The sequence below is a fragment of the Phallusia mammillata genome, chromosome 5, assembly GCF_965637545.1.
Source record: "Phallusia mammillata chromosome 5, kaPhaMamm4.hap1.1, whole genome shotgun sequence".
Lineage (NCBI taxonomy): Eukaryota > Metazoa > Chordata > Ascidiacea > Phlebobranchia > Ascidiidae > Phallusia > Phallusia mammillata.
This window is the reverse complement of record NC_137256.1, coordinates 18,874,084-18,895,085: the sequence shown is the minus strand read 5'-3', so window position 1 is coordinate 18,895,085 and position 21,002 is coordinate 18,874,084. Positions and strand designations below refer to the sequence as shown.

Here is a 21,002-nt window from a genome sequence, read left to right as displayed (position 1 = left end):
TGGAATCTTTTAGTCATGTGTTCTTTTGAGTCCTGATTTTCAAGCACTATTAACACATCCCACAGAATTTAATTTTGAAACAATTCTTGTCACAATACAAAACCTGACATGGCGATTAGTCTATCCAAACAATTCAAGCCGGAAAACAAACTGCACTGATAATGGTTTGTAGTCAAGACACCTGTCAAATACTAAATAGGCGTGCAGCGCTGATTATGCTGCGTCGCTTGTAGAATTGCCTCTCGTATGCTTCAGGGGTAATGGTTGGTACAAATGATAAACGAAGTAACGCAGAAATTTTGTCATAAACTGGGCAATATAAGTGCTGCATTTTGTGTCCGAAAAGGATAGTTTATGTAGAAGCACTTGAAACAGAAAACGGTTTGCAAATTGTAATTTTTACACTTGTGGCATTTTATGCGTTTACTAACGTTTTTTTAATGATTTTTAAAGCGTTGTCTAGTGTCACAGAGATCTTAAATAAAAACGCCACGCAAGAAAAAAAGAGAAAATATTGTAACTGATCACGTGACATGCATTGTTTCTGTCAGGTGTGACGTTGCAGCGAACAGATTTTTTTAATTTTTGGTTTAAGTTGCTTGTGCCGTGTTAAATATTGGTTACGAGGATTTAATGATTGTTTGTGCTTTATTTGGCTCATAAGTTAGTTAGTATTTATAAGTTATTTATTTTCAAACCAATCCGATAAAAGAAATCTTGTTGTTTAGAAAAAGTGTGAACATGAGTTTTACGTTTAGTTTTAGGCGAATCAAGTTTTAAAAATATACAGACACAATAAATTTTTAGGCTTGTGGTGTTTGAAAGACACAGTCTTGCTGTCAAACCGCGTGCCAAATGCAAATTTAGCCATCCAGATAAGATGAGAGTCAAAACTATTTTAACAACTCGAACATGTTAAAAACCATGTTTTTTTTAATTTGTTTAAATATGCTATACCTATTTAATTTTTTAGGTACACTGTGTACAGTTTTACAAGTGAAAAGAAACAGACACACCAATCTAAAATTTTTGTTATGTTGACAATTTCGTTTTATGTTTAAATTTTATGTTATTTATTATGCCATACAAAATCCTCCTGAAACACATTTGTTGAATGCAAACAATTGTAGTTGCAGATAATCATATTCAACTGAAGCTTTCAGTATATTTGAAGCAGTCTGCATGGATCATTTATATTAAAACCATTTAAATGTTTGTTTCCAGTTTAGAAGTAAAAATATTAGATCTGTAAATACCATTGTGGGTGTTGGGACAAAAATGTCTTCTTGGATAGCACCACTATTGCTGTTACTCATTACACTGTGTTGTGAGGCCTTTTACTTGCCTGGGCTTGCTCCAGTAAGTTACTGCAGTAATGAAAATGACAAAACTTGTGAGGTAAGGACAAAGATTTATATTTTTATTTTGACATCTTTAAAGCTGCATTGCTTTTTGACTTTTGGTAACTGTTTCTTGTGTTAAAAATCGTGTTTATTATTGGCGTTGTTATTCATTACAGACACACACAGATATATAGTGTAAGATCAAAGTACAGTTTGTTTCTCAAAAACTATGTTGAGTTTAAAACATTCTACTTGTTTATTTTAGTTTACTCTTTTTTAGTATTTTTGTCATAAAAAACTGTTAGAGCTGTTTTTAAGCAACATATTTTGGTAATATCTTTGTATTTATAACAGACTTGAAAAAATTATGCACCGATGAATATTAATTTTTGCAAATAACAAATTAAGCTTTTAATATGGGCTGTGTTTTTGTGGCTCAATAAATTGTGAATTTTTGAGTATGAAACATGTACTTTATGTTTGCTTACCCCTAACATGGTTTTTCTTTCCAACCCTATATTGTTCATTAGAACAGGTTTATTGTAATGCTAGATTTTACAGTATAACAATATAGGTATAAAACCTGCATTGTAATATTATAGGAACATGCTGCATATAATAGATAACCTGTTTCCTGTGCCACGGTTGTAATAAGCAAAGGAAGCTAGTATCTCCCACGATTGTTCATATACTGTGTATACGATAATCCTGTGCATAAACTAGTTTATTTCCTTTTTTGTCATTAATTTTGGTAACCTGTTTATCTGTAATGTGATCAAGGCACAGAATTGTTAACTCCTCGGTTCGGACACAAATGCACTTAAACTCACTGAACTTATATTACAAAACAAAGCTTTTTATGTTCAGACGAATATCCCACTATTGGTGAATAGACTGGTGTCAACCGAGTCAATTATTCCCTATGAATATTCAGCATTTGATTTCTGTCCACCTGAAGATGAAGAAGCAAAGTCTCCGTCAGAAAATTTGGGCCAAGTCCTTTTTGGCGAGAGAATTCGACCATCACCGTATAAGGTTTGAAGACTTTGACAATTTTAAGTTACCATTGCAAATAGTTGTTGTTAAAGATTTTTATGTGCTACTTATACATCTCAGTTTCTGTTGAGCAATCGATTTTCATGTTTTCAACCATTTTATTCTTGACAGACAGAATAAGTTAATCTACAAAGCTAAATAGTGAAATCATATACATGTACAGTAAACCTCCGTTAATCTGGACCCATTTGGACCAAAAAATGGCTGGATTAGGCGAAGATCGAGATTAACCGATGGCGATTATTTAAAGCCTTACAACATTAAAAATCATTTGTTCCTCTAGGTTTGTCCGAATTAGGCCAAAGATCTGTTTTAACCAAGGTTTATTGTATTTTATATTATTAACAAAGTATTTGATAGGAAAAGTATACAATCTATCACTTGCACTGTATCCTTCATTGTTAATGTGCTAAATAGTTAACATTGCTTTTATTGTGGTAAAACATATATATACTGCATGTTTTAATAGTTTACCTTCAAACAAGATGAGGTATGCAAAGAAGTTTGTCCAAGAAAATACTCAAAAAAGGATGATGAAAGTCTAAAGTTCTTAAAATATGGAATGCTCTTCAGCTATGAAAACAGATGGTATATATATATATAAACCCTTCTTTGCATAAAGTGTATAATACACATGTTAAAGATTTTTTTGTATAAATATATTTTTAAATATCTTTAGGGCAGGGGTGTCCAACAGGGCCCAAGTGGCCTGTGAATTTTTTTTTATGAGCTCTGGCAATATTAGGCAAATTTTAAAACAAACATTTCTATTTTTTTGTTTTACTTTTAAATTAATGAAACACTAACCCACACCTTATATCACTGTAGTTACTTGAGTCATTTAAACTCCAGCATGACATAATTAGCGTACTTGGGTTTCTATGACTTTACATTTTAATTATAATTTACTAGGCTTGTTTTTTTTCAAAATTCAAAAATTTGTAAAAAGGGTGAATATACCTTTTTTTCCACAAAAAACTTATTTTATATAGGATCGTTGACAACATGCCAATTGCTTGGTGTTATGAAACAGTGGAAAACGGAAAATTCTGCACTCCTGGATTTCCAATTGGTTGTTTTGTGAATGACAAGGGTGTACAAAAAGATGCCTGTGCAATAAGTGTAAGTATGGATTTAGACTACAAAACTTAAGCCATAACCTTCATCTTATTGTTGTCATTTTCACAGGATGCATTCAACCAGAAGGATACATATTATGTGTTCAACCATGTAGACATCACTATAGTTTACCACGAATTAGCCGATGGAACTGCCAGGCTTGTAAAAGCTACATTGGAACCAAAGAGGTATGTAGAAACAGGGCATGCTCTTAAGATGTGCATTTCCATACAAATACTTCTGAGTTAAAGATTAAAAGTAGAATCACAAGTCTATATGCACTGGTGGATAACTACTTCAATAACCTTGGTTAAAACATATGTTCAATTTATAAAAACCTTTACCTACTATTACTGTTTAATTTAGTGTTGCTGGACCAGACTGTGGAGGTCCGCCAGTAGCAATTCCCAAAGACTTCAAGGATGAAATTAATTTCAAATATTCATACAGTGTCAAATTTAAGGTAATTTTTGATATATTTAAAAAAAAAATTTGAGATTCTATGAAGCAATACAGTTAAAATTAAATTTACATTTTTTGCTACATTATTCTTATGTGAACTAGTTTAGGCTAACCAGAACCTCATTTTTTCTCTGGTTACTGCTTTTGAATGTAACCTTTTGAACCAAGGCACTGGTTCTCTATTCATAAAGCACAATATAAGTGTCCAGTCAAGCATGTTGAGGCTATTTTGACATCACATATATAGGATTACCCATAGACTAGTTGCGAGATGTATTTTTTTGATTGACTTAGCAAGATTTGGTTCGACTTAGCCTTTTCTTTTATAATTATCACACATACTTGTTAAAAATCACTTTTGGTATTCCTGCAACCTTGCTTGGAATATTTCACTCTTTAATGCTCTCTAAACCAGCGTTTCTGAACCTTTTTTATTGTCGGGGCCAAATGGTTATTTTTTAAATGTGTAACGAGCAACAAAATAACGAGACCTCAGAAAATCGCTAAATATTGTTACCTTGAAAGCTAAAATAGCAATCTTTGGTGGTTTGGTGCGAGCCGCAAAATAAGTAGTTGGGAGCCACCCGTGGTTGAGAATCACTGCTCTGAAGGAACATTGACTAAAAGTAGCGCCTGGTACATAACATGCCGTGCATCTTACAATGTTTTTTTGTAGAAGGACAACACAATTGAGTGGGCTTCGAGATGGGATTATATTCTTGATTCTTTGCCTCATACCAATATTCAGTGGTTCTCCATAATGAATTCTCTTGTCATTGTGTTGTTTCTATCTGGAATGGTTGCTATGATTACCATTCGTAGCTTGCACAAGGATATAGCCCGTTATAACCAACTAGAATCTGTTGTAAGTATTGTTTAATATCTTCAAATGATCATAGATTTTTGTTCTGAAATTTTTTGTCAGTATTTTTGTATCGCAATTAATGATGAAACATGCTTCTCAGAAAAGTTTTAAATTTCCTTTTGTTGGCAACATCACAAAATACACTATATTTCAAAAACCTGATAATAGCACTCGCTATATTTTAAGTTTCAAGTTTTTTTGGTAGATTTCCTATTGATGAATGTTTATTCTATACATGAGTGTTGATAAACTCAAAAAATAGTGCAACAAACTTGTTAAATTAAAACAAAAATTGTAAATTTTTAGGAGGATGCACAAGAAGAGTTTGGTTGGAAATTGGTTCACGGTGACGTTTTCCGTCCACCATCAAAAGCTATGTTGCTCTCCGTATTTACTGGTGTTGGAACCCAGGTGTGTTTTATGCTAGCTAGTTACTTTGTTACTAACATTTGCTTTTATTTACTGTGTTGTTTTAAAGTTTAATGGTAAAAATAACAGGCGAAATAGACGTAAAATGTGACATGCTTTATTTTTCAAACATTTCGGCAAATGCTTATGCCATCATCAGTGATGTTATATTCCTTACAAATACTTTTTAATGCAAAGACTGGTCATATCACTGATGATGGCATGAGTATTTGCCAAACCATTGATTTATAAAGCATGTCACTTTTCACATTTATTTAGCTTGTTACATTTGTTATTAAACTTATTTTAAATGGCCTTAAAATATTAATAAAAAATCAAAATATTTATGAATAGAATTTTTCAGCACTAAGCAGAAGATTTGTATTTTAGGTTATCGTCATGACTTTCCTGACTTTATTCTTTGCCTGTCTTGGATTCCTGTCACCAGCCAATCGTGGCGCTCTAGGAACAACTTCAGTTATTCTGTTTGTGTGCTTGGGTGTGATAGCTGGTTATATGTCAGCACGCCTTTACAAAAGTAAGCCAAGCTTATGACTTAGTTGAACAAACGAATTTACTTGGGACTAAATGTTTACAGCAGTTGAGTCATACAATAGGGTAATCCCCAGGGATGTTTGCAATATATCTACTGATTAGCTAATTTAATTACACATTGTACAAAGTGTAATGTTGTACTTAAGGATGTGCTTAGCAGTTAGTTGACATTGTCTGTAAATTTGTAAAGCTAAAAACGTTGGCAAAAACTGTGCTGAATTTTTAGCTGATTTACAGAAGTTTAAGGGAACGTTATAAACTGTGTAAATGGATAAAATATTACCACATTTAAAACTAGACCTCAAAGTATATTTGACCCAGCTTGCTACTTAATTAGCCCAGTATTAAAACGTTGTTACTAACTTTTAGCCCTTCTTTATCAACTTAACTCTGAAAGCAGTTTTTTCATACTTGTTTTGTTCTACAAATGTAATATTTTAGGTATAATTTCCTATTTTATTATTGCAAATAGTTTTCTCATGTACATATAATGCATATACTGATGAAGCCTCAACCCCTAAAACATGTTTTTTGACTGTTTCTGTATATTTGTTTAGCTCTTGGTGGAGAACGCTGGAAGACCAATGTAATGATGACATCATTTCTTGTCTCTGGGTATGTTTTACTTGTAGATTAAATGCTTCTTCTAAACTTAATTTTTCTTCAATCACCTATCACAGTAGTGGAATTAAATGACAGTTGTTTAGAAGATATACATCTATTTTTCGAGTATTATTGTATAAATAAAGACAAATATAATGTCCCAAATAGACGAAAAAAGCAAAATGCTATATTATTCAAATGTTTGCTGCAAATGATTACTGATGACGACATGAGCATTTGGCGAAACCATTGAATAATAAAGCATGCTTTTTATGGGTCCCCTTCCCTGAAGGGGACACATATTGTTTTTGTCTATATTTTTTTTTCTTTTTTTCTTTTTTCTTTTTTCTTTTTTTCTTTCTAACGCAGATTTGTTCCCACGTTTTGGTCAAGAAAGAATGGTTCAAACTTTTTCAAATTTACATACATTTAAGATATTGGTCTAAAGATGGTCCATGTAAATTTTGACCCCGTATGACCCAGAGGTTCACCCACAGGCCCCCGAAACATAAATGTGTCTAACGCTCGTTTGGTCAAGAAAGGCACTGTAGGCAGAAGTACCAAGAGAGTAACTCACTGGTTTACGATAGCGGGAGGGCTCAGCTTGACGTCGGACAGACGGTTTACGAGACGTCGTTTCAGTGATTAGAAATCAGCTGTTTTGCACAGCAATGCTATGTCGTTTTATTAAGTGGTCACTCACATTTTCGGTTTTGGCGAAGGTTTTACACCTATGACGTGATTTAAACCTAATAACCGTGCTTCGGTTTTGCATATGTCAAGAAAAACTTTGTTAATAAAAGTTAAGATGAAAAAATTAACTTGAGTTTTGCCAAATAAATGTTTTTTTAAATGCTCGTTGTCAGGTTGGCTGCCGCATGATCACGGGTTACTTAAGGTCAACTAGTCGGTATTACAAACACAGCTCAGAACTTTCTTCATAACGTAGCGTTTTTTTGACAATCAATTTAGGAGTCAATACTCAAGGCATGTATAAATTAGGCTTAACCGTATTGTTGAACACGAATGACGGCGTGCTATTGAAAACGGTGTCAAAAGGTCAAACGGTCGTTTGGCGTGTGCACCCTGAGAGGTTACTACTGGTCAATGGTACTCGTTTTGCGAAACAAAGTTAAATGAAAAACAATTTGTTATGTATACACTTGTAGCAAATTGCTTTTTAATTTAAAGTGTCTGTAACACAACTGTTACAGCTTTCTAAAAAAAATTGTGTTCAAAACCCGACCTTGGAGGACTATATCTGGGTCAAAGCAAGAGATTAGATTTAAGTCTTTGTTACGTTTTTTTAATTTTGTAATTACATGACAATAATAGTGCAAAAAGAATACGAACATTTTTTTTATTGTTGGGTTAATGCTTTTTGTCCTCAACAATGTAAAAATCACCGCAACATTTGTTTACTGTAAATCCGCACAAACGCGCGTGTGGGGACCCATCAGTTTTTGTTTACAAAAACAATCATCTGTGTAGATCAAATGATGTGTATAGTTAATTGGTAAATATCGTATAGAATATATAAAATGGAAGTATATCAGAAAGCCACTCTTCTAGTTTACAGTAAAAACAGTTGAACTGAAAATTTAACCTTGACAAATCTATAACCAATGAATTTTTTTATAGATTTGTCTTCTGCATCTTCTTTTTTATGAATCTCATTCTGTGGGGAGAGGGCAGTTCCGCTGCTATTCCATTCGGCACCCTAGTGGCTGTTTTGGCACTTTGGTTCGGAATCTCTGTACCACTTACTTTCATTGGGGCATATATGGGCTACAAACGGGCAGTAAGTAACCACTTAATGCTTTAGATTTGTATGGTGTTTTGTACAGAAAAGACACTTTTTTGTGGATCAGTGTTTTTTGACTAATTTTGCATGGTAAAACAGTTGGATGGATTTAAAAAACAAATCATGTGATTTAAAAAACAAAAACAAAAGGTTTTTGTCAAATGCTCTTTCTTGCTATCAAGTGACGTTTTCAGCAATGGACTGGAAATGCAGACCAAATTATAAGTTAAGGAAGATATTTAAACACTAATTTGATGTCGATAACAAAAGGGTTTTATTTTGTTCATGAAAAAAACTGTAAAACAACAGTTACAAAAAAGAACAAGTGGTTATGTGAACAAGGTTTTTTGTTTGGTGGCGTTTTAATTTTTTGGTTATTTATTAGAAAAACAAACTTGCACCTGAGGGACAAATTTAAAAAAAAAATCAACTAAAAGCAACTAAATCCCCCAAAAACAACTAATAGGACACACACAAAATTACCCTTTTGAAATACCACCTTTTATACTTGCATATGTTTGCTGAAACTGTTTGTTTATTGAGAGCAAATTGATTTTAGGAAGCCAGTTAGTCAATTGAAATTCAAATTGCCTCAGGCAGTGCTCTAAGCATGCTTTAAAACCGGTTAATGTAAAGAGACATACTTACAGCACATGTTTCAAAATTATTGTATCACATCATGTGTCAAACTTTTTTCTTTACAAATAATCCAAAGTTATTATTAGCTCAGTTTCAAATTTGGAAGATTGGATGGCCTAAATTTTGTGAAGTAAACTAGTTCACCCTTAACCATTTTTTTATCCTACACAGAGTGTATTGTTTAAAACAAAAGCTACAATACATATTGATAAAAATGGGAAAAATTTAATTTTGGTTCCTACCACTCTATTGATTTTTAGCCATTGATAGATTTTCAAAAATTTCAATTGTTTAGAAAAACTATGGCAATTGTAAAAGGACTAACATCGATAAACTTATTTTTTAGCCTTTCGAGCACCCTGTAAGGACCAACCAGATTCCAAGACAAATCCCTGAGCAGGTGATGTACACAAAACCCCTTCCGTGTATCTTGATGGGTGGCATTCTTCCATTTGGATGTATCTTTATTCAGTTGTTCTTTATTCTTAACTCCATATGGTAAGCAATCTGTTCACACCACAAGCTTAATGCTGAGATTTCTATTTTATGCCATTACACACTGAAACAAACCATTACTGCAAACAGTTATAACAGTGTTTAAGCAACTTGCCTTATCATAGTCTTTTGTCACAAAACAATTCCAGCTTGTATGCTATTCCTCTACAGTGCTTCATATTGTAAATCAGGATATTTTAGTGTGTATTTTGTTTACATAGCAAAAATGACACCCATATATCATTGACTGGGGAGGAATTTTAAAACTAGAGGGGAAATTTCCTTGAATATTAACATGTGGCTTGTAAATAGACATTTAATCTCTGGTACTGTGACCATTGAAGTTGATAATTAATAAACCCAAATTTTATTTATCTATGTATGGTTTAGCATCTACTATGAAGTATATTAGTGTGAAATGAAAATGTTTTGAATTGTTAAGTGAGGAATTTGTCGAAAAACGTTGGGAACCACTGCCATACACTGTCTTTTTACATGTTTATAGAGCCTTTATAGAAGTTAGGCAAACCACCTTTGTTAGCATAACTATTGGTTCGTGCAAGTATTTACATTAACGAGTTGTAGTGAGTGAATCAATCAAAAAATCTTGACAATCTACGGGACAGTGTTACACAGGATGTATGTGTCTTGTTTGTACAAGACACTGATGGATTTTGTAAATCAGTAACCTTAAGCCTTAACGTACCACGGGGTACCTCTTAAAATCCACGTGGCATCGAAAGTATTCGGTTTGGCGTAAATTTATTAAGTATTATGTTGGCACATTATTCAACTGTATCTTGAAAGTTTTTGACTAATTAACATTAATCCGGACATTTTTTGGTCAAAATAAGTCAGAATTAACCAAGGTTTACTGCAGGGCTACTCAAACTTTCTTGCTCTGCGACCCCATTTTAAAACAGAAATTTCTACGCGACCCCTTGATGGGTATGATGTAAAGAAATGTTTATATTTTATATGTATACCATCTAATGGCGCCTAAATTAATTTCTAACTTGACACAGATTGACAGTCTCAGTTTTTATGATGTCATAATCTATATTGTGACGCTTGTGGTATCTGCTTTTTCGCATTGTTTGCAAACAATAGGCATAAAAAAAGTCTGGCGCATATGGCTAATAGGCTGGTAATACTCTTTTAAGTTCTACAAAATGTGTTTAGAGCAGTTTGCATACACGGGAATGATGTTTAAACAATAAATGTACGCACGTATACCATTTATTGTGACTGACATAATAACCCATAATGTTTCGCGACCCCAAAATTATATTACGCGACCCCAATTGGGGTCGCGACCCACAGTTTGAGAAGCCCTGGTTTACTGTATATGGCGTGAACTACATCACTGATGGTGGCATTAGTATTTTTTTCACTGTTTAATAACAAACTTTATCATTTTTACGATTATTTGGACTAGTATATTCCTCAAAATACAGTATCTTGTAATGTGGTACGAAGCTATTCAAAAAATGTTTTTTAAACTGATTTTCCATTTTCAGGTCCCACCAAATGTATTACATGTTTGGTTTTCTGTTCTTGGTGGCAGTTATCCTTGTGATTACAAGCAGTGAAACAACAATCCTTCTATGCTACTTCCATCTAGCTGCTGAGGTATTTATAAACTACAATACTTTGCCATAAGGAAATAGCAACACAATTCTCAATTGGTTTTCTTACTAAAGCCATATTCATTTCCTGCCTGAACCCTTGCACTGCTGCATAAAATGTTTCGGAGTAATTGCAATTTTGAGATAGACCGATATGATTTTTTAAGGACTGAGCCAATTATCGATAGTTAAGTAGGCTGAAAACTGTTTTTTGTTTTGTTTACAGCAATTTAAGTTCAAAGGTTGTGGTTTGTGACACATATAAATGAGGGCAATTGTGTAAAAACGAAACTAGCATCAAACCAAAGCATTCATCATTAATTTGCCTTGATACCGATCAGTGACTGGGCAAGGGTTAAGGCGAGACACAGTTGTGCCAAGCAAAAATAACATAATTACAAACATACCGTTTATCGGCCGTCCGATGACAAAAAGACGGACACCAATAAGCGGTATTTTATAATTGGTCTATCTCTACGTAATCTATGAGGGTTGCAGTAAGAAACACTCCAAATAATTCTAGCTTTAGGCTTTTTTGTGACCTACTTCAGTTTCTATCAGGGTTTTTATGGAGTTGCCATAATTTACTGAGTTTACAAATAAATGACATAGCACTCACATGTCATGAAAGTAATCCAATTTATCTGTATCTTGGTTTGATCAACACAACTTCTGAAATAAATGTTTACCAGAAGCAAAAATGGAAAACAGAAAGAAAACTATACAAGTACCTATAGTTTATTTTCATATTTACCAACAAAAATTACATTTGTTTTAGGATTATCGCTGGTGGTGGCGATCATTCCTTACATCAGGGTTCACAGCTGTCTACTTTTTCTTTTACGCGATTCGCTTTTATTTCACCCACTTGGCAGTTGAGGGATTGGCTTCCGGAATTCTTTACTTCGGTTATACCTTCATTATGTCGGTGCTCATCTTTTTGTTCACAGGTAAGTTTAACCTTTGCATCAACCTGTTTTAAGCTATATATCAGACCTCTTTAATCCTGTCTGGTCATTCTGGTCAAGCACCTTACATCCACCACAAATATTTGTAAAAAAAACTGTTATAGTGGGTAACAGGGAAAAATATAAAGGTTTTAAAACAGTAAGTTTAACCTTTGCATTAACCTGTTGACAGCACTTCTTTAACAATTACTTTGTTTATGCCCGTAATATTATAGTGTACTTTAACCATTAATACTGCATGCCAAATGGGATGCATAAGTCATTTTACATTTAGAATCACATTCTATGTTAACTTTGTTTCACAACAATGCTTTCAAATTAGGGGACTTCACTACTACTGCCAAGCTATATCTATTTTTAAAACTGTATGTGCTTGTTTGTTTCCCAATCAATGCCACAATTTGCCAAAGCATCAACCAGAATTTTATTTTGCGCTTGCAGGTACCATCGGTTTTTCTGCTTGTTACTGGTTTGTGAGGAAAATTTACAGTGCAGTGAAGGTGGATTGAGACAGTCATCTTCCAATTCAAGCGTCGACGGTCACTTGATTGTTTCAAAACATTGTGAAAGCAATGACGCACAATTTTTATTCTGGACAGTTGGCGCTTTATACTAAGTGTAGTTTGTTTCATTATGCAAATTGGTAAGAAATGTACATACTGGTATTACTGAATGCGCCCTGTTTTTTAGATGAAAGTCAGTGATATAATATGTATCTTATGTATAAAATACACGGAACAAAAACAATGCTTTGGTTGTTGAAGCAGGTGCTATATTTATAAAATTGAAAAATGAGATTTAAGAAAAATGAACCAGCTAAATATATAAAACAACATTGGTTGGTACCAAAAAAGTAAACTATACACAAAAAACAAACTAAAAATTTTTGTAAAGAAAATTATGAGCAGTACGCAGACAAGTTGATTGCCAAAAAAGCTACATAACAGTATACTGTTAGTTGTTTGCAAATTACTGCAAGTTTAAAAGCAGCGTATTGTAGAAAATCCGCAAATCTTGTACAAATGTCTATGATAATATTTACGAAAGTCATGAATAAAAAATAAGGTATCTAAGACCTCAAAACGCACTTATTTCTAGGTTAGAAAAATTTGGCTGCAGAGGTGTTGCAAATTCCCCAGTCAACTTTTAAGCAGCGTACCATGTCAATTTAGTAGCTTAACCAAAATTTATAACATCTGGTGTCAGTATTTTGAAGGAACTCAAATAAACAATGAATTTTGCAAAACAAAAAAATGTTTTTTGTGGTAACGAGTTAAATAGCTTGGAACTTGTGTAGTCATGTCAAGACCAATAAACAATATTTGAAATATACAAAGTCCTGTGATACAAATTTACCGATTTAAATGGCATGCAACCAATTTCAGGATTTTTAGAAAATACAGGCCTGTTGTTAAGCTTACAGTTTCAACACAAAGTATTTGATTTTGAATGCGACTTCACATTGCTTAACATTAAGCATTATAAATCTGTACCAATTAGTAGCTTTTTTAGTTTATCTCAGGGCACATATTAAGATTGCACTCTAACTTACGTAAAGTTGGCATTATCAACAGCTTAGATTATAAAAGTAGGTTTCTTAACAAGATTTATACAGTCAACAGTAAAAGTGGTTCACATGACCAAGTGAATATAAACGGGTGTAACTGATGTGGCCTTCATATCACTGATAATGGCATGAGCATTTGCCGAAACATTTGAAATATTAAGCATGTAGCTTTTTACATCTATTTGGGCTGTTATTTTCACTGTTAAACTTTAAAAAAATGGTTTAATGCCTCAAATAGATTCTAAAACTAGTTAACAAACACGCAATTACAGTTGACTGTATGAAACTTGCTATTAAACCCACTTTATTGCGATTAATGTTGGAAAACACGCTATTGCCTCATCACAAAGTCTTTTCCACAGTGTCATGGCAGAAATTATTTAAAACCTAAGAGACGTCATGTGTTGCAATGATGCGGCGCTATTAAGCAGCGAAAGGCAAATAAAAAGCAAAACGGATAAAAAATCTTAGAATATCTAGAAAGCAGTAGTTGTCATTGATTGACAAGGGTCGGTCTGGAACATTTTTGCTTCATGTTCTCAATAGTACTGCGACGGATGAATTTTCGCAGACCTGAAATCATAAAAATCAAGTTAAGTTTATTTTTCATTGTCAAAAAGCATGGGCACCATACCACTCGAATTTAGATAACAATTTAAATGTTGTAACAGGAATACACATATTTTAGCCAAAAAACATCTTTCCAAACCATTTGTTAATTTTTTTAGATTAGGGAACATAATTTGTAATTAAAATTGATTAGCAGTCGAAGCATAATTTGTTCAGGTGATGGCACATTAACAGTTCGCGCTGTTTTTCAAAAACCTGGCTTTTTATGTTTTATTTGGGATTGAAAAGGCCCTTAGGTCGTTAGTTACAGCAATTATTGGAAACTTGCATGTCTGTAGTTTCAAACCGACAGATTGAAAACAAAAGAAAACTGTCATTTGCCTCATATACTGAACAACATTATAGGATGAAAAAAATTGTACAATTAATATTGTGGTAAAATTCGAGGGGTATGGTTTCTCCACACTTTTCATCATGTTTAGGTAACTAATGATAAAAAAATTACCAAAATCAATGACTGCAAAAAATTGATTTTGAGTTTTAAGCTATATGCAGTGCATTGCTAATTAAATTAACTGTTACGTGCAACTTGTAAAGCCATTTTGAAGCATTTGTGTTGCAAAAATATCCAGTATTTGTACACACATATATTAGTTTTGCAAATTGTGAAAGGTATCTAATCAAACATTTCCATGAAAAGATTTCAAAAAAGCAGGAAAAAATATATTTTTTAATTGCCATTTAAACAGCAAATAAAATATAGTATAAAATAAATATAAATTTTTTTGGCATTTTTTAAATAAAAATTGAAACATTTTAATCACTGCAAGACTAGTAATATTGCTATTACAATAATCATTCTGCATAAAAATTGAAGTTAAAATATTTTAAAAACATGTTAAAATTCAAAACCGATTAGCACCACATTTTACACATTGTACAAGCAAGTGCAGTTCACAATATTATTTCCGAAGTTAAATTTGTATTTGCCTATTTGCCTCACAATGCTTGTTAAAAACCCAATTTAAACACTACATGTTATCACTCAGTGAACAAACTCTCAAAGCAGATGTATGTTACACTTAAGCTTAATTTTACTTGCCTCTGCGATGAAACAAATCTACCCAAGCAAAGCAAGCATGCAAAGATAGGGTTAGTTTAGTCTCAAAGCAATAGGTTAGTAATATAAACCTTCGGTATGGTCTTCAACCATCATATGGGCTTCAAAACCTAGAATATTGAGTTAATGTCATTTTTTCAGACTCAAATAGTGGCCATGTTTACCACCATAGACATGTTTAAACTACAAGTTTACATTGTGCACTGAGCTAATTTAAAAATATTGGAAATTAGGTAAATACCATACAAATATACTGTATATTTATACATATACAGCCTGGTTAATCGCATAAACTGTTTTATTGCATACAGATTGAAAATGTCAACTGTAGCCATATGTTACAAAATCTTTGGGTATTTGCATATAAAACTTTGTATGTTGGTTATGCGATTAAACAGACTTATAGCATTTGCATTTCACATAGCTAGCATAATTACTAGCAGGAAGTGTAGATAAAGTAAAGAGTCACATCATTTTAATTCGTTTGAAATGTAATTTAAGCATAAATAAGATCCGGTTTAGTATGTTTTAGCCGGTTATGAATCACTAGATAGAACAATAAAGGGTTTTAAAATAAAGGCATTTTTAGGCCCATTGTTTATCAAAGTAAAGTTTTAATATTTATCTGTTTCAGAATATTTATCTATTAACTTATACTGAATAGGCAAAACGGCTGTCAAATTTACTTCATAATTTTCATGTCAATTCCTACAATTTCAATTCACTTCTGTCATTCTTGTTAGACACAGGGTACAAAGAAATGGACAAACAAGTAAAAAACAACAACACTAAATATATCTGTAAGTATGGTTGTTACTAGAACCGCCAATCACTGTAGTAAATTCATAATAACACATTTCAAAGCAAGTTGTTGGGTTAGGACTTCCTATTCGAGTTATAGATCATATACAATATGCACCTTGCTTCTTGTGAATGTGCATGGTTTGCATTATTAACAGCAAAAACAACAACAACTAAACAACAGTGTTTTTTGTGGTGCATTTACCTGTGCCTAAACACATCAACACATACATCATACAAATGTGTTGCTCTGTGGGAGGTGTTAAAGTGTTTAGCATAGTTAAAAGTAGTGCGAAAACTTCACATGCATGTCCAAATTATTTTGTGCAATTGTCAAACATAGCAAATTATTGCCATGTGATGGTAGCAATTGTTACAGCATTTTTTAGCACTGAACATGCTGCATAGACGGTAACCATTCGACACCATGCAACAAATACAACAGTCATTGTCGAATCTCACCGAAACTTTGAAGCTGACGAGGGAGGAACTCCATTACTGCGGGCGATGAAAATTATATTTTTTTTAGTTTTGTCACAGTGTGAAAGTTGCACAATGGCTAATTCATGTTTAAAATGCATTTGAAAATTTTAAATTTCAGTAAATAAGAAGTTTGGGGCTGTGCAACTGTTTTGTGTATTGATTTGTTGGTGTGACTCTTACATTTCCAAAACTTTCCAAGATTTGTGTATTTTTAACAACAAATAAAACATTCAATGTATTATGATTATGGAGTCTTTTTGACATAACCTAAATATATTTTACAATTCAGACTTTTTTTCAATTTTAATACTGAGTGATTGAATTTTTACACTAACATTTTTAGGATATGAAGGCCATGACCAGAATCTAGAAATATCGTGGTTTACTGTATTTCCTTAGCCATAGTTTGAAGTTGACAACATTGAGAAGGCGGTTTTGTCAATGCTAGGTTTGATGCCTGAATCTTTAAATGCTATGAAACAGCATCAAATACAAGTTACAGGAATAATGTCAACCATTCTAACCCATACTCACTTGTTGCTTCGATTGTAGCCGTCCATTTCATTCCAGTCACCACTGTAAGGAGATTTATGTGGTCATGAAAAATGTAAAGTTACAACGTGCATGGAAAATTATTAGGAAGTACGCAAAGCAGTGCTGTCTTTATCATACACATGCAGTGCTCAAAGAAAATTAGGTTTGTCTATCTATGTCTTCGGCAAATTGGGGCAGATATTTCTCCCTACAATATATTTTTTCACTTTACAGTGAAATATGTTACCTTTACAGTTTAATTGTATATGTTTGCTCTGGGAAATGTATAATACGGATTTTTGTCACTTCTACGGAAAACAAGAAAATTTTATGATATTTTTGTGAATTGAATTTAAATACTGTCAGCATATAACAATGGTTCCCAACCAGGGAGGAATTTTGGAACTTGAGGGGAGGAATTTACTATAATTTAAATACATATGGTTTGTAAATAAAAGTTTATAAAAGACACTCTAGCTCTGGGAATTAAAGTATAATGTTGATAAAAGACCCAATTTTGATCTATGCATAGTTAAGCATCCCATATTTAGTCTATTTGGGGAGGAATGAAAATGTTTTGAATTGCATAGTGAGGAATTCATCGATAAAGGCTTGGAACCACTGGCATCTATGACTTATATTTTGGCACATGAAAACTAAAAATGAAATGAATACTTCAAGCAAAGGTGTTTAATGAAAAATATGTGAGTCCCTTTAACCAGCAAAACTTAATGAGTAGTGAAAAAGTATGTTGTTTCCATGGTTTTTTTACGGGTAAATGTCACTTTAATGTCAAAATCAGCAAATACTGGGAACGACCAAATATCATTTTTGCCAAAAGCTTACTTGTAATCCTCATCTGAGTCTCGGAAATTTCTGAAGAACTTTGCAAGTTTCATTCCCACAATTGCTGCAGGGATTATGAAGAACAAAATCCAGCCAAGCGAGAACCACAATCCATTCTGTGAAAACATAACATGATCTTACAAACATTTTACATATTTTCGATGTTTATGCTTGTGTTTTTACAAGAGTCACTACACTTGCTCATGCTTAAATCTCCTGAATTCATGAGTTTCTTATTTTATCTTTAAAACCATTTCAGTTCGAAAGGACGTACGCCTTGTCTATTGTTCTGTCATATTCAAGAGATCAAAAATGAACACACTAATCCTTCAGACTAGTAACAACATTCTACCAGTGTAGTCAACCTTATCGCAAGGGTTTGAAATGTTTAGGTTACAAAATTTGCTGTAAAGCCCCATAAATTGCCTTGTTTATGAAAAACTAAATATGAAAATCCATCAGGGCACAACAGCACAAAATCTATGGATCATTGTTGATCCTAGTTAAGATAGCAAAGGCACAAACAGATTTTTGCAAATTGCTCCTGACAAACAAAATATTTTATGTGGATATTAAATAAATTTTGTGGTAATGTGGTAATATTGCCCTCATGAACAATATGCTACTCACCGTTCAACACACAAGTTTGGTAATTGTATGAAAATAAAGGAAACCATTGGCATAAAATAGTACTACATCATGAAAAGGGAAACTTACCAAAACATCCATCAAGTAGTCACAGAGAATTGAAACAACTTCGGTATAGACCAAAAACACTGGGCGACATGCACCAAAGTTTGTGGTGATCTGAAAGTTAACACAGAAGTTATGTAAATATGTAGGACATGTTTTTCATTACTGTTGCAAGAACAGCATTTTTAAAAATGACATAAATTTTGTCAGTTGGTTTGTTTTCATAATGGCAGGCTGAAAGCAAAAATCATCACAAGGAAAGAATCTTTATGTGAATGTGTGTTTAGAACTAGTGATGGGACGGGTACCCGGTACTCGGTATCGATGGTATCGAACGATTTCAGTGGTATCGATACTCGTACTCGGTATCGAAATATTTTGTCTCAGTTTTCGATACCAACGTGCAAGTACCGAAGGCCGATTTACACTATAAGAACACTGAAAACTTTGTGCCAGTATATGCTTCAGACAGTACAAATTTGGGAAAAAGTTCCGCCAGGTTACGATTTTTTTTCGCTATCGTATGGAGATTACTTTTTTCTGCATGTGTGTGTGCACGCCTGTACGCCGGCCATGGCAGATAAATTAGCAGGTGATATACAACTAAGTACAACACTGTACTTAAGTACTCGGTATCGAAGGTATATACATGTGGTACTCGTACTCGGTATCGGTACTCGCTTCAAAATCTGGTATTGTCCCATCACTATTTAGAACACATACAAATTAATGGCATACTAATTTTTCTTTTAAAGCAAATATTCAAATTTTTTTTTTTGTAACGGTAAATTCACAATGAGGTTACTATGTAATTTAATAAATTAAACAGGTTATGCCAAAAACAAGATTCATTTGTGCCTCCATTTTTTCATTTCTTAAGTTCCTCAAAACATACAGGTTAGCTCAATTGGTCATGGTAATGATTTCTGTCACTTAATTGTATTCACTACTGATTTTTGTACCTGGATTTCCAGCCAATCAGCATATCCGATAACATCATCGCCAATAAGGTTTGCAAAGATGGTAATTTGATCCTGAACAACATCTGTACCATTGCTTGCCACCCATGCATCAAACTGAATCAAGGCTTGTTCAGTTTGGTTCACAGTGTCCTGTTAAAAACAAAATTGCTTTAGCAAGTGAAACAAATATTTTGTTCTTTTTTTGCACTAGTACAGATGTCTCTGTTAATATACTAGGTCAGGGCTAGTGCAGCAAAGCAAAGTTAAAACACCAGTGTCAAGCCTTATTGCGCTTGTAGCCCTAGATCAATATGTTTTTAAAATACAAATGCACATGATTTTTCAAAGGCACACTTCTTCATAGCATGTTTATTTATTACCATGAAAAAGCATACCATGGATATTAGAATATTTCAGGTGATTGGCTGAGCACAATTAGTTTTAGACCACACCTTAAGGCCTTGGTATTTTATATTTTTTGCAAAAAATACCCGTACAAACCGAGATGACAACAGTTAAAATTGTTGCAAAAAAATAAATTACTTACATTAAGAGTTTGGGATGTTTGTTCAAGAGCGAGAACATTAGTATTCATCACAGTAAGTTGTTCATCCAAGGGAGCAACCATTGTCTCCTGAATGACCACCAAGTCATATGAGCTTTGTCGCAAGCTGTCAGCAACAGCAGGCTTCAAAATAAAAAAAATGTGTTGTTTTATTGTCAAATAAGTTTTAAAATTTTTTGGCAGTCTATTTCAGTTCAAAATCTATTAAAATTAAAAAGTTTTACCACAGAGGCAGTCAGGTTGTCAGCAGTGTCGTTGAGAAATTGGGCATAGGCTATAAGGTCTGTCTGTGTTATTCCTTCATTTATCTGAAAAACAATGACAGTTTTAGTCAAATGAACTATTAGGACACTTGTTACCATGTACTGTTAAAGCAAATAAAACTAGAAGGGTGGCTTAGCACATATTGCCCTTGCACATACACTATGATCTATTTTAAAACATAAATATATTTCCTATGCTTATTTTGTATTGGGTCCCATATTAGCCATCGTCTTTTATAACCTTGGTTGTTTCTGCAGGCAAAAACTCATGGGTCCCCACACATGCAAAGTTGAAAATAATGCAATTCAATAGATAACAATGAGTAAGTTTGGTATTGTGAAGACAAACACAGTGATTGGTACTGTGCATATCTAAATATGCTATATGGAGTAAAAACTATTTAAATTAAAAAACTCATTTTAGGGGGCTAGTAGGATAAGTAATTGAGGTTCAACACACACAAACTTAAAAGTAGGAAACCACAATGACTCAATCAATAGTACTGCAAAATTTCAGTCCAATCTGCCAACGTTTAAAATTTCAACCACTAGAGGTGTTTTGAGCAACAACCGTTAATGTTTCTGACGTCAAAGGGCTGTTAACAACCCCCGAACTGCAATGGCGCAATAACGATAATTGGCATACTTTACAA

At 33.3% G+C, this 21,002-nt stretch overlaps 2 protein-coding genes across 9 annotated transcripts in view; one reads left to right on the top strand and one right to left on the bottom strand.

Moving 5' to 3' along the window:
• The first annotated feature begins 1,198 nt into the window (after positions 1 to 1,198).
• On the top strand, positions 1,199 to 12,692 carry LOC145230353 (transmembrane 9 superfamily member 2-like). Its single transcript, XM_080095771.1, has 15 exons — positions 1,199 to 1,398; positions 2,211 to 2,378; positions 2,869 to 2,987; positions 3,392 to 3,521; positions 3,588 to 3,706; positions 3,885 to 3,981; positions 4,657 to 4,845; positions 5,152 to 5,256; positions 5,644 to 5,791; positions 6,366 to 6,423; positions 8,053 to 8,212; positions 9,201 to 9,352; positions 10,870 to 10,981; positions 11,756 to 11,927; positions 12,387 to 12,692. Exons 1-15 carry the CDS (start codon positions 1,279 to 1,281, stop codon positions 12,452 to 12,454), a joined length of 1,917 nt encoding a protein of 638 aa, XP_079951897.1. The 5' UTR covers positions 1,199 to 1,278; the 3' UTR covers positions 12,455 to 12,692.
• The window catches only part of LOC145230352 (prominin-1-A-like), a 26,458-nt gene continuing 17,801 nt past the window's right edge, over positions 12,346 to 21,002 (bottom strand). For 6 of the 8 annotated variants that reach the window (XM_080095762.1, XM_080095763.1, XM_080095765.1 and 3 more), the window contains 8 exons: positions 20,311 to 20,394; positions 20,069 to 20,209; positions 19,522 to 19,671; positions 18,584 to 18,673; positions 17,867 to 17,982; positions 17,021 to 17,062; positions 16,466 to 16,501; positions 12,346 to 14,085 (listed from right to left, as the gene is read on the bottom strand). In XM_080095762.1, the coding sequence (XP_079951888.1) occupies positions 14,052 to 14,085; positions 16,466 to 16,501; positions 17,021 to 17,062; positions 17,867 to 17,982; positions 18,584 to 18,673; positions 19,522 to 19,671; positions 20,069 to 20,209; positions 20,311 to 20,394 (693 nt within the window). In that variant the 3' untranslated portion in view covers positions 12,346 to 14,051. Of the gene's footprint in view, positions 14,086 to 15,273; positions 15,313 to 16,465; positions 16,502 to 17,020; positions 17,063 to 17,866; positions 17,983 to 18,583; positions 18,674 to 19,521; positions 19,672 to 20,068; positions 20,210 to 20,310; positions 20,395 to 21,002 lie in introns of those variants that run through there. The other 2 variants (XM_080095764.1, XM_080095767.1) reach the window with 2 other exon arrangements.